At 32.6% G+C, this 13,281-nt stretch overlaps 3 protein-coding genes across 3 annotated transcripts; 1 reads left to right on the top strand and 2 right to left on the bottom strand.

Annotated features, from left to right (window-relative positions):
* Positions 1–1,184: 1,184 nt before the first annotated feature.
* On the bottom strand, positions 1,185–4,592 carry LOC124925539 (lactoylglutathione lyase GLX1-like). Its single transcript, XM_047465611.1, has 9 exons — positions 4,512–4,592; positions 4,116–4,257; positions 3,889–4,013; positions 2,928–2,992; positions 2,632–2,841; positions 2,507–2,554; positions 2,317–2,424; positions 1,538–1,690; positions 1,185–1,407 (listed from the first exon to the last, which is right to left on the bottom strand). Exons 2-9 carry the CDS (start codon positions 4,229–4,231, stop codon positions 1,363–1,365), a joined length of 870 nt encoding a protein of 289 aa, XP_047321567.1. The 5' UTR covers positions 4,232–4,257; positions 4,512–4,592; the 3' UTR covers positions 1,185–1,362.
* Positions 4,593–10,832: 6,240 nt separating this feature from the next.
* On the top strand, positions 10,833–11,507 carry LOC124925633 (protein TRACHEARY ELEMENT DIFFERENTIATION-RELATED 6-like). Its single transcript, XM_047465731.1, has one exon. It carries the CDS (start codon positions 10,891–10,893, stop codon positions 11,221–11,223), a length of 333 nt encoding a protein of 110 aa, XP_047321687.1. The 5' UTR covers positions 10,833–10,890; the 3' UTR covers positions 11,224–11,507.
* Positions 11,508–11,555: 48 nt separating this feature from the next.
* LOC124927011 (alcohol dehydrogenase 1-like) lies at positions 11,556–12,819 on the bottom strand. Its single transcript, XM_047467348.1, has 6 exons — positions 12,719–12,819; positions 12,324–12,477; positions 12,193–12,207; positions 12,039–12,101; positions 11,803–11,898; positions 11,556–11,708 (listed from the first exon to the last, which is right to left on the bottom strand). The coding sequence occupies exons 1-6, from the start codon at positions 12,817–12,819 to the stop codon at positions 11,556–11,558; spliced, it is 582 nt and encodes a 193-aa protein (XP_047323304.1).
* Between the last annotated feature and the right edge of the window lie 462 nt (positions 12,820–13,281).

Raw genomic sequence — 13,281 nt, 5'->3', positions numbered from 1 at the left:
TTTGGAAAAGATTATAATCACCATAATTAGAGTATTTGTTTGAATTTTCCATCTACAAAAATACAATAATAATCATTATTAGTAATAAGTATTAAATAAATTTAAAAACACCAAAACAACTAAAAGTTATAGAGAAGAACCTCTTTGTTTGTTTGTTTTCTTGTTTGCTTTTTTTTTTTGTTAATATCTCCATTTGCACTACATTAATTACCTAGCACATAACCACCTCATTTAATGTTTTATTAAACTAATTACTAACCAACCAACCACTATATTTAATGGTTCATTAACCTTCCTATTAACATATTTAATGGTTCATTAACGTAAAATATTTTTTTAAAACACTTAAGTTAGGAAGACAATACATCAAAAATTAAAATTTTGTTGTGAAATTATATCACAATAAAAAGTTGTCAAAATTATTTTAATAAAAGACAACCCAATAAATATAAATAATAATTTGAATAGTAAAAAAAAAAATTATATAGTGAAAATCATACTGCCATATATATATATATATATATATATATATATTAAAATATAAATAATTAAATTTATAAAAAAAATAATTTAAATTATATATCAAAATATAAATAATCAAATTTATAAAAATAATAATTTAAAATATATATCAAAATATAAATAATTTAATTTATATAAATATTAATTTAAATATCTATATATATAATAAATTTGAAATGTAAAAAAAAAAACTAAGTTTAAGAAGGAATAAACAAACTAAATTAGTTTTACTTCAACAGGCTGTCCATGGTCATCCATAGCCTCTATCACTGTTATACTAATTATTAATTATCTTTTTTGTTAATTAAAATAAATAACAATAATAGTAACCCTTTCTTTTATGACCAGTCTCACACTTCAATGAGAAACAAACTTGAGAAATAAAGCGTACAGATCTAATCAAGAGTAGGGTTAGTTAACCCTCAAAACCCTAATATTGGTTTGAAAGGTTCAATGGCTGAGCCATAGGGGGGGTGTAGGACATTACCACCATTCACACACAATTATCAGGTTCCTTCTTCAACCTCTCCTCTATGGATATACAACAATTTCTTAAAATAACTTCTGCTAATCAAAAGTTCATACTTCATATTAAGAAGAAAGAAAAAAAATTGCAAGGACACCAATAATTGCATATTATGACTAAATCTAACAGACCCATGAACACAAAGATCATATTATATATATATTAGATAAAAAGGAGTAGGGGTTCACCAGTCATAGATCATCATCACCTACAACATTGCTACAAAGTTTGCATAGATGAATATCAAGCCAAAGAACACACATCCTGACTTCATATTTTATTTATTTATTTATACTTCTTTGCCATGCATAAACTCACTTCCCCAGTTCCTTAAGAAAGTCTTCATTGTCCACCAGAACCTACATTAATATCATAATAGCCTTCACATAAGCAGCAGCAGCAGCTATGTACTCATAATTGTAGCGAAAATCTTGCATTTTAATTGCTAACAAACACAAAAACTTGTGGGAGAGGAGATAAAAGTATTACCGTCTTCCAACCATCTGGATCTAAGAAGGAAGTGATCTTGGTGTTCAGTCCAGGAATAGGTCCCGGTTCTCTTGTTATCTTACCCCCAAGCTCTTCCGTAATTTTGCTCACAACCTCAGCGCTTTTGTACACATCATCCGTTCCAATGGCAACCTACAACATTAACTATAATATTAGACAATAACTGAAACACATATAAAGTCTACCAATTTAAGAAAGACAATTGAAGGGTTCAAAAAATGCTGCAGTCCACAAATAATTGAGGAACATTATCATGCCTAAATTTCTTGATTCATGGGTATGCTTATTTTCATATCTAAAACAAACAAACAAAAAGTCTATTAAACAAATTAAATGTTAATGAATATTAGCTTAAAACATAAATGAACAAATGTTTCATGCTTCAATAGTTTCAAGTTGATTTAAATCTGAATAATTGTATTCATCCATCCCAACATTAATATATTTTGAACGCAACAAATTTTGAGTACAAACCAAGGGTGATAGCATATCGGATTGGTTCAGTTTATACTCTATCAACACCTTATATCCAGTGAATCTAATGTTTATCGTTTCAGATAGGGCAGTTGGGCTGCTCACCCCTACTACTATCAAGTGGGTTTAAGTAATTTGGGCCAATAAATGAGGTTAACAATGCGCACATGTCCTAGTATTTTAAAATGACACCTTATATACCCTTTTTGAGTTTTCATTGAGGGACAAATTAGATAATTTGAATTGTGGCTTTGATTTGATCCATGTGAAATATTTTGACCAACCTGTGCATATGCATTGCCTTTGGTGTATTCAGTAACACCATAGTTGTATGTTAACTCCAGAACAGTTGTCTCATGTTCCTCAGCATACCCCAGCATGGCTATGCTGTACTGCAATATAGAAGAAGGAAGGAAGTTGTCAATATAAATTCATAATCTTTATGAAAAAACTTGTAAGAGGATAAATTTATACCTTCTGTTCTGGCCTGTCCACCTTCTTCACTACCCTCATTCCCAAAGCCTGAATTTTAAGACATAATCAATATTACCTTCTCTTATTATTCCTTAAAAATAGTGATTTTGACATCAGTTTCTTACCTTCTCATAAAATTTAATAGAACGTTCAAGATCCCCCACACGAAGCATCACTTGACAGAGTGGTTCAGGAGAACTCCTTTGAATTAACTCAAAGATGTAACCATCAGGATCTTTCACAAAAGCAATGATAGACGTCCCACCTTTAACTGGACCAGGTTCCCTTGTGATAGTTCCACCCTTAGCTTTGATGTCTTCCACCAGCTTGTAAACCTGAACAAACCACATTTGAAATCTGAATTTTCTGTTGCAAGACCAAATAAGAAGGTTAAATACCCATGTAAAGTGAAGCTTCTTACATCAGGAGATGAAATAGCAAAATGTCCAAAGCCAGTTCCAATATCATACTTGTCAACTCCATAGTCTGCCATCAGTGAGATAAAAATCAATATATGCTAAGAATAATTCAGATAATGATCTTATTAGCTAAAGGATGGGTCACAAACATGGTATATACAAAGTTACTGTTAAATGATAAAAGAGATACCAAAAGCAAAACTGCAATAGAAACACCTACAAGATAAGATGAAAAGACTTGAATAAATTCAACATAGATTGAATCTAAAGACACTTTTGAACCCTGTTCTTCCTCTTACAGCAAGAGTACCATCCTAAACCTAACATTGCAAGACTGTTAAATGAAAACAACTCAAGTTTTGAAGGGCCAAATGAAAAATCTGTAGCAATAAACGAAAGGAAGCCATCATCATTGCTGGCTACAACAATTGAAGAAGACACATATAAACAAACAAAACAATGGTAAAACCAATGAGAATTGAACAAGTAAAAAGCTTTCCATTGAACCAATATAACAAAATAGCAAATAACAACAATTGTGTGTGAGATGAAGATTAGAATAAAAACTGAATATAGCAAAAATAACCGGAAATGAAGCATAGGTAGAACCGTAGAAGAGATGCATATAGATAAAGCTACAAATCTGCCCATGAAAGCAAAAAATGAAACATTAGGCTGAGAAGACCTTAGCATTTCATGTATATATTCCTTCTACTTAATCTTCGTTTCCGATTTCTCAAATCTATTCAGTTCTTATCTAATTGACTAATATTTTATTTATCTTACTTCATGTCACTATCTGGTTCCTTATTTCTCCATCTGATTTTCTTTAATTAGAATTTGGTTAATGTATATCCAAATATTCTTTTTCTTATAAAGGTTTGTACCCAATGGTTCCAACTAACGATTTTTTTGTTCACAAGTAAATTGCTAGCATTATCATAAAATATGATCACAACATACTGTAAGTAAGCTCCACCACAAAATGAGATTCTTCTGAACCAAATCCAAGAAATGCGTTGGAGTATTTCTCTTCTGGAATATCTCTTTGCCGCAATAATGTCATCCCCAAGCATTCTGTGTAGAATCTATTTAACACAATAAGGAGAAAACAGATTAGCCAGTCAGTGAATCTGCTAAATTCTAAACAAATTAACGTTTTCCTTTCACTTGTACTAAAAATAACATACTTAATGGTACGCTGAAGATCACCAACACGATAAACAGCATGTAATAAGCGACGTTTGTCCTTCTTAGGCCATTCGAGCAACTCATCGCTAGGAACGGCAGTTACAGATTCAGTCATTTTTGGTAAATATATCGCAGGATAATCTGATAAAATTGTTTAAACATTAGAAAGTCCATTCACAGAATCTCTCAAGTGTTGTTCCAAACACAAACAGATAAAGATCTAAGAAATCATAGATTGATCACACTATTATGAACAAAAGGAAAAATGATCAACTAATCTTCTAGAATTTAGAACCAAAAGATTAACAATTTTCTATCTAACTAAACAGAAGATTAATAGTTAAGATCTTGTAGATATGAATACATTCTTAGAGAGAGAGAGATCGGGAACTTACCAGAAGCTGAGGAAGAGAGAGTGACCGAACTAATGAAAAATATCCCTAGAAATAAGCTTTATATATATTGCCATTTTCCGGCTATAATGACAGGAGCGGCACAAGTTCTTGTGTGAATGCGTTATAATATCAGCGTTTGTGAGTCTGTCACGCACGCACTGTAATCTAACGTCTTGTAGATGATCAACGTCAGTATATTCAGGACCGTTGATTCTTATTTTAATTTTTTATGCTAAAAGATTTTTTTTTTTTTTTCTACAGGACACAAATGAAAATGAGTAATTATTATAATAATTCAAACAAAATTAAACATCATTTTGTATATTTTTTTTCATCCAATTATTATTATTTTCTCACTCTTCTAAGTTATTTAAATAGTACCCAAATAGTGTTTTTTAAATAAGTTTTCTTTACGAGTTATCTAAATTCAGTGAAATGAAATTACACTGAAGTAAGTGAAGTGTTCGTCATGGTGAACCAAAAATATTAATGATTCAATTACAAATACCGGTACTGTTTGAGAAATGGACTTATGACAAACTAAACCAAAATGATTTAACGCAAAAACAATGAATAAAATATATGCAATGTGCGATAGTGTTTCAATTAAACTTTTACATCGGTAACAACAACTGTTTAATTGAATTTGTGATGCGAAATGATTCTCTAAATAAAGAAAGTTTCCATAAAACTTTCCAATTGAAGTTTGAGATTTGATTTCCAATTTTGGGAGTTTATGCATTCTTATTATTTTATATATTTCATTCGCCTTATTAATGTTATATTACTTTTTATACAATATATTGTTTGTAGATACTGTCCCTAATCTCTCACAAGTTGGCTTCGTGACAAATTTACGATTTTGTTCTTTATCATTTCACTTGAATTATTATTATTACAAGTAAGCACAATAACAAAGCCCATGATGAATAACAAATGAATAAGCCCAAATAAATTAAATGTCATATTTAAAATTTCCCCTCTTCAATTTTTATTCTTAAATTATTATAAACTAGTCGATTCCAGTATGCCAGTTTTGTTGAAGGATCTTTTGATGAGATTAAGATTGTTGCCTGTGCCGGTTGAGATCTTTAGCAGAATGTACCTGAATTGGTTTTGATTTGATTCCAACAAAGATAATATATAGTTAATGTTATATATATATATATATATATATATATGTTTTTTTAATGTTAATTGTAATTATATTTTTTTTTCTTTCATCTAAATTAATCGTCACACTTTGGAGATCCGTTACCAGTTGATGATTGATATGATATCATTGAGATTAATTTATTGTGACAAGTCTAATACCACTTATTTTATTTTCTAAAATCTTGTAATGTTTAAATAATAGTCACTTCAAATGAAAAAAACCCAGACTATAAAATTTTTAATGCAACACTTTGCAAACAAGTTACAACCACAAAAACAACAGGAACATTTATTCATCTGACCAAAAAAAAAAAAAAAGCAGGTCAAACCAAACATATAAAATATAAGCATAAACAAAAGGACACTATTTTTGAATAAATTTAAATTTGTACTTACTACATCAATTTTTGGATATCCGGGATATCCATAATGAGATTTTGGTTAATCCTTTCAAATAATTAACTTTAATGACTATATACAATTAACTAAATATGTTAGAATTTGGGGCCCGAAATTTTGTTGGGCCTTTGCCCGCACGGTATCTTTGCCCGCGCGGTATGGACCTCTATGATTTAATGAGTTTGACCCCTTTTATCTTATATACCCTATACATATACATTGTATTTTAGGGTTTGACAACACATATTGAATACAACCGTATTTTCTCTTATCAGTTTTATGTTGGCCACCAAAATTGTACAAACTTTGATATAGTAAAACATTCTCTTATGTCCGTAGTTTTCACTCGTAAAGGGTTTTTCACGTAATCCTTGGTGTTCGTTTCTTTTCGCTTTTATTATCATTTATTGTGGTTCGATTATAACAAATTGGTATCAGAGCCAAGTTTTGTTTGTTTTATTTTTGGTCATGACCACTGTGAAGTACGATACTCCGTTGTTGAATCGTAACACCAGATTTTCGTCATGGTAAGTGAAGATGCAGACTATTTTGGCACAGATGGATCTGGAAGATGCGCTATTTGGCGCTGACAAGATGTCGTATTCGTGGACGGATGAAGAAAACAATGATTGGATCGTAAGGCTCTATCGCAGATTCATCTGCATCTATCGAATCAGATTCTTTAAAATTGTTTGAAGGAAAATCAGTTGCTGTGCTCTGGCTGAGATTGGAGCAATTGTGTATGACGAAAACTCTGACTAACAAACTACATTTGAAGCCGCGCTTGTATTCTCAACATATGTTTAGCAGGTCTATAAAAAATCACTTGACTGTTTTTAAAGAAGTAGTCTCTAATTTGAAATCTGTGGAGGTTAAATACGATGAAAAAGATTTAAGTATGATATTGTTGTATTTACTACCTCCTTCGTATGCTAATTTTAGATATACTATTCTCTATAGTCATGATACTTTGACTTTATATGAGGTTTATGATGCACTGTTCTCGAAGGAGAAGATACATAAACTCGTTGTTGGTTCAGATAAATGGATGAAGACCTTGCTGCACGAGGTAGGCAGCATGAGAGATATTATGACAACAATAATTGTGGCAGGTCAAAATCCAAAAACAATGATAAGACGTGTAGGTACTACAAGAAGAAGGGTCATATTGTTGTTGAGTGTTATAAGTTAAAAAATAAGAATAAGAATCTAGTCTCAATTATGACACATATGAAACGTGCAGCCAGGATCAAGAATCCATTCCAAAAATAAGGATAAGACATGTAGGTACTACAAGAAGAAGGATCATATTGTTGTTGAGTGTTATAAGTTAAAAAATAAGAATAAGAATCTAGTCTCAATTATGACACATATGAAACGTGCAGCCAAAATCAAGAATCCATTTGTCGCTCTGTTTCGAATCAATATCAGACGCAACAAGAAGTTCTCCATCATTGTACTCTTCAGCAACATCAGCTTTGCCAGATTCTCTGGATGATTTCTCTTATGATTCTTATCAGTCTTCTTATTCTTATTCTGTAACTGTAGAAATATCTTCAAATATGGAAAGTCAATAGCAAATCAATCGATTAGACTAATTGATTTGCTAATTGACCGAGAATGGAATGTTATCAGTAGCAAATCAATTAGGCTAATTGATTTGCAAATTGATTGAAGATTTGATATGAAATCAATTATATGATATTATTTTTTAAATCATTTCCTTTTTTGCATGTGTAATGTTCATTATTTAAGCACTGGAGTACTTATGTAAGAAACACAACCAAAAACTAGCAATAAAAATCCATCTCTTTTCTTTATTTTTCTACAGCAAATCAATTAGGCTAATTGATTTGCAAATTGATTGAAGATTTGATATGAAATCAATTATATGATATTATTTTTTAAATCATTTCCTTTTTTGCATGTGTAATGTTCATTATTTAAGCACTGGAGTACTTATGTAAGAAACACAACCAAAAACTAGCAATAAAAAATTATCTATTTTCTTTATTTTTCTACAGTAACTTATAACACTCAACAACAATATGACCATTTTTCTTGCAGTATCTACACATCTTATACTTGTTCTTGGATTTCGACATGCCATGATTATTGCTACAAGAATACCTCTCTTGTTGCCTACCTCGAGCAACAAGGCCTTCGACCATGTTATCTGAACCAACAACGAGTTTATGCATCTTCTCCTTCGAGAAGAGTGAATCATAAACCTCATCCAGAGTCAAAGTATCACGACTATAGAGAATAATATCTCTAAAAATACCATACGAAGGAGGTAGTGAATACGCCAATATCAGACCTAAATTTTCTTCATCGTACTTAACCTCCATAGATTCCAAATCAAAGACTACTTATTTAAAAATAGTCAAGTGCTTTTCTAAAGACGTATCGTCAGACATACATTGGGAATACAGACGTTGCTTCAAGTGTAGCTTGTTAATTAGAGTTTTCGTCATACACAATTGCTCCAATCTCAACTAGAGATGTGCAGAGGCTGATTTAGTTGTGTATGCATTAAATATGGCTGAAGAGATTGATTTAGAAGAAGAACTTGTGACGTATTTAGAGGCGGTTATCTGTGAAAACTCTGGTATGTGGATGATCACTATGCAGGAAGAGATGGAATCACTTTACAAGAATGCTATATGGGATCTAGTGAAGCTACCAAAGAGCAAGAAAGTTATTCGCTACAAGTGGGTGTATAAGAGAAAAGAAGGTACGTTGGGAGTTGAAGAAATCAAGTATAAAGATAGACTTATTGCAAAAGGATATAGTCAAACTCCACATGTTAATTTTACTGATGTATTTTCTCTAGTTGTGAAACATAGTTTTATTCGGGCTTTACTAGGTATTGTGTCACTCCACGATCTTAAGCTTGAGCAGTTAGATGTAAAAACTGCATTCTTACACGAAGAACTTGAGAAAGACATCTAAATGCAATAATTAGAGGGATTTGTAGCCTTAGGAAAGAAGTACTACGTATGTCAAATGAAAAGGTCTCTTTATGGTTTGAAACCGTCACTAAGGTAGTGGTATAAGAGATTTGATACATTTATGACCACTCGTGATTTTTTGAGGAGCAGTTACGATAGTTGTGTCTACTTTAGAGTATGTGATGATGCGTTGTTCGTTTATCTGTTGTTGTATGTTGACGATATGTTAATTGCCGCCAAGGATCAGAGAGAGGTCAGAAAGATAAAAGCACAATTGAGTAGAGAGTTTGAGATAAAAGATTTAGGTGCAGCAAAGAAGATGATTGGAATGGAGATTATTAGAGATCCATCCACTGGTAAATTGTACATAAGTCAAAAGAGGTACATCGAGAAAGTTTTTAGTAGGTTTAACATGCAAAGTGTCAAGTCGGTAAGTACTCCACTAGCTGCTCATTTTAGACTTTCGTCTTCTTTGTCACCATAGTCAGATAGTGATGATGATTACATGTCGAGAGTGTACTATGGTTTGTTCATTACCTGACTTAGCATATACGGTTAGTGTTGTTAGTAGATATATGGCAAACCCTAGTAAGAAACATTGGAAATTAGTTTAGTGGATTCTCATATACTTATGTGGTTCTACTGATGTTTGCTTATAGTTTGGGAAGAGTAGAGATGGATTTGTCGTTTATGTTGATTCAGATTACGCTGAAGATCTTGATAAGAGAAGATCATTGTCTAGTTACATTTTTGTGTCGGTGGTTGCGCTATTAGCTGAAAGGCTATGTTGTAGGCTACAGTTGCTTTGTCTACTACAGAGGTAGAGTACATGGCGATTACAGAAATTTGCAATGAAGCAATTTAGATGAAAGACTTGTTTGCAAACTTAGTGAAGATTTGCATATTTCTACAATATTTTGTGATAGCCAGAGTTCTATTTTCTGACGAAGGATTAGATGATTCACGAGAGGACTAAGCACATTGATGTGCGGTATCATTTTGCGCGTGATGTGATTGCCCGTGGTGATGTTGTTGTGAGCAAGGTGAGTACACACAATAATCCTGCAGATATGATGACCAAGTCATTTCCTAATACCAAGTTTGAGCATTGCTTGAACTTGGTTGGTCTTCATTCCTGAGTTAGGCCCTTAGGGACTTTGGTGGAAGATGTTTAATTTTGTGATTTTGCTATCAAAGATTGTTAGAGTTTGTGGTCCGAATTTTTGTTGGGCCGTCGAACTTTGCCCACATGGTATGGACATGTAGACTTAATTAGTTTGACCCCCTCTAACTTATATACCCTATATATACATTGTATTTTAGGGTTTGACAACACGGATACAACCGTCTTTTCTCTTATCAGTTTTATGTTGGCCACCAAAATTGTACAAACTTCGATATAGTGAAACTTTTTCTTTTGCCCGTGAATTTTCACCCGTAAAGGGTTTTCCACGTAATTCTTGGTGTTCGTTTTTTTTTTCGTTTTTATTATCGTTTAATGTATTTTGATTATAACAAAATAAATAATCTATCATCCTATTATTACATTTAAGTTTGTTATATTTTTTAAATCTCAACCATAAACACCTATAGACTTGGGTGTTAAATATATATATATGCAAAAAGTTTAATCTTTCCACATCGAACATCACTGTCTTTCTCCCTCAAATAAGATGAAAAGGAAGAACATAAGTTTTCTCCATTGATTCCTTAGCATGCATGTCAAGTCTTTGAAAACTTTCAAGCATTGCTCTCATTCTCCCTATTATATATAACTCCAAATGCCCCCACCCCAACCCATTCCTCACAACACTAATCATTATATATATTCTTCTCATACTCAATACTCCTCTTAAAGAACAAAATAAGTAATGGCTTCCCCTGTCATAGTCATTGTCTTTTTCTCTTTTATCGGATTTTTCTCATGTGCAATTATAGCTGCTGCCACGTTTTTCTTCATCATTAGGAGAAAGCAAAAGAGAACCGAGGAAAAGAAGACTGGTATTGTTCGTGCAGACGAACACTTGAAAATAAAAGAGTCCATTATAAAGGGACCCCGTGGTTTGGAAGCCATGACGATTTCAGTTGACGACGACGTTCATTTTGAAGAGATGGCGAAGAAAAGCGAGAAGAAGACTGTACAAGTTTCGGGAAGGAAGCCACAGGACTTGGAGGAAGGAGTACCCAGTGTCTCAAAACACTAAAAATAATTTTATATGATGGCTTCTTACCTATATCTTAATTTGTGTAATAAAATAAACTTCACCTATGGCAATGTTTAATTTGTGCAATAAAATAAACTTACCTATCCCATGCATGAATAACCAACCTTATATAGGTTCATACAAAACAACGCACCTAGCAGGCCCTCGCCACACAACATGTATTCAAACTCCTTGTTGATTTCCGAAAATGGGACATCGTGTGTAATAAACTTGTCTGCCTCTATTTCCTTTAATACAATTCAGGGAAATGTTAATATGATTTATATAATCAAGAAATTAGGACCAAGGAATTTAAAAATTACCCCATTCATTTATTCTTCGATGAGTTTAGGAAGATCAGACCGCGGTTTGTAGTTGCCATAGAAGGTACCCTTTAGTGTCCTCTCATTCAGAAAGTTGACGGGACTGGTTTTGATCATATCTTCCTTATTAGGAACACCTACTAGAACAGCAACACCCCACCCCTGTTACAAATGTACATAAAATCCATTTTTATCATACATTATTATTGATCATGAATATAGTTATAGAATTAAAGCAAGATATATGATTTCATACATCATGGACGCATTCAAATGCAGATATCATTGTAATAACATTTCCAGTACATTCGACGCTGCGATCCACTCCCCCATCCGTCATCTCAGCAATAACCTGATGATATTTGTAACATCTCAATTTCAAAAGGGAGAACATATAACTATATTTTTGATCAATAATTAGATTATCATGATCATGAAAGGAAAAGATCACACAAAATACTTAGATTTCAAATAGGCTAATTATTAACCAACCTCTTGAATAGGCTTGCTATGGTCTTTTGGATTCAAAAATTCGGTACAACCAAATTGTTTTAGCTGTTAGAATCAAAGAGCAGAGTTATCAACAATCACTTAGCAAAACAGGACACACATTCAACCAACTGTCATAAAATTTCTAGTTACTCACCTGCATGCCTCGAACCTAGCCGCATAATTCAGATCAATTCCAATAATCCTGAAAGCCCCTCTCACCGCAAACGGTTTCCATGCATGGATGAAGATGAATAACAATTATAACAGAAAGAAAGGATAACGTACCTTGGCTTCCCAGAAGTAGATGTCAGTGTGACAAAGAGAGGTGACAACAATATTCTTAAGACGAACTTCATCCTTCTGCGGTGGAGCCACTTCCACTAAGGCCTCTATCTGCAATGGCTTTCCTGCTTCCCATGCTACAGCAGTTGCACTGATCCTTATGATTATTATCATTATCGTAGAAATTTCACTAAACAGAAGAAGTTGGTACTACTTGCATTCAATTACCTGACCAGTTGTATCAGCCATAGATGCTGTTATCTGTCTTCCTTAGTTACTTACTGTGTGAAGGTGTATGTATAATCCTGCTGGAGACAGATGAATTCGTCTCTTTGGAAAAGGCTGGTTATTATAACGAGATGTAACCGTCTCTATTCATTCATATCCCTCGATGTTACCATCCAGGTCCAGGTCCAGGTCCAGGTCCAGGTCCAGGTCCAGGTCCAGGTCCAGGTCCAGGTCCAGGTCCAGGTCCAGGTCCAGGTCCAGGTCCAGGCATAATGCAAATTTAAATTTTAGACTTCTAAAATAGTAAAAAAAAAATTAAAATTTTAATAATATAAAATAAGATATAATGATTAATATATTATAATACTAAATTAAGAGATAAAAAATAGATAAAATAACTTTATATTATATATATATATATATATATATATATATTTATTGTATAATATATATTTAAAATTAAAGAAGAAAAGAAAAGAAAAAATAAGATTAATAATAAATAGTATTAAATATTAAAAAAAATATGGGCCCTATAAAGTTGGTTCCTATGCAACTACATAGGTTGACTTACGACCAGACACAGCATGTATCCACTAAGTCAGTGTCACATGTACAAAGAGAAAAATATCAACAAATGAGGAGAATGATATTTCACTTCTGTGTATATGTGTCATTTTATGAGTGGGGATATAGACACGGCGTGTATAGTTAATGTCATTTTATGAGTGAGATA

The sequence above is a fragment of the Impatiens glandulifera genome, chromosome 1 (genome assembly GCF_907164915.1).
Source record: "Impatiens glandulifera chromosome 1, dImpGla2.1, whole genome shotgun sequence".
NCBI lineage: Eukaryota > Viridiplantae > Streptophyta > Magnoliopsida > Ericales > Balsaminaceae > Impatiens > Impatiens glandulifera.
Note: the sequence above shows the minus strand (reverse complement) of the source record. Positions and strands in the feature narration are given on the sequence as shown.

What these genes read in the sequence shown, in the direction of transcription:
- LOC124925539 (XM_047465611.1), bottom strand. Translation starts at nt 4,231, where the DNA reads ATGACTGAATCTGTAACTGCCGTTCCTAGCGATGAGTTGCTCGAATGG. An exon ending in CTATTAAATTTTATGAGAAG is followed by an intron (nt 2,555 to 2,631) that starts GTAAGAAACTGA and finishes CTTAAAATTCAG; the next exon opens with GCTTTGGGAATGAGGGTAGT. An exon ending in AAGGCAATGCATATGCACAG is followed by an intron (nt 1,691 to 2,316) that starts GTTGGTCAAAAT and finishes TTAATGTTGTAG; the next exon opens with GTTGCCATTGGAACGGATGA.
- LOC124925633 (XM_047465731.1), top strand. Translation starts at nt 10,891, where the DNA reads ATGGCTTCCCCTGTCATAGTCATTGTCTTTTTCTCTTTTATCGGATTT.
- LOC124927011 (XM_047467348.1), bottom strand. Translation starts at nt 12,819, where the DNA reads ATGCCTGGACCTGGACCTGGACCTGGACCTGGACCTGGACCTGGACCT. An exon ending in ATAGCAAGCCTATTCAAGAG is followed by an intron (nt 11,899 to 12,038) that starts GTTGGTTAATAA and finishes AAATATCATCAG; the next exon opens with GTTATTGCTGAGATGACGGA. An exon ending in CATTTGAATGCGTCCATGAT is followed by an intron (nt 11,709 to 11,802) that starts GTATGAAATCAT and finishes CATTTGTAACAG; the next exon opens with GGGTGGGGTGTTGCTGTTCT.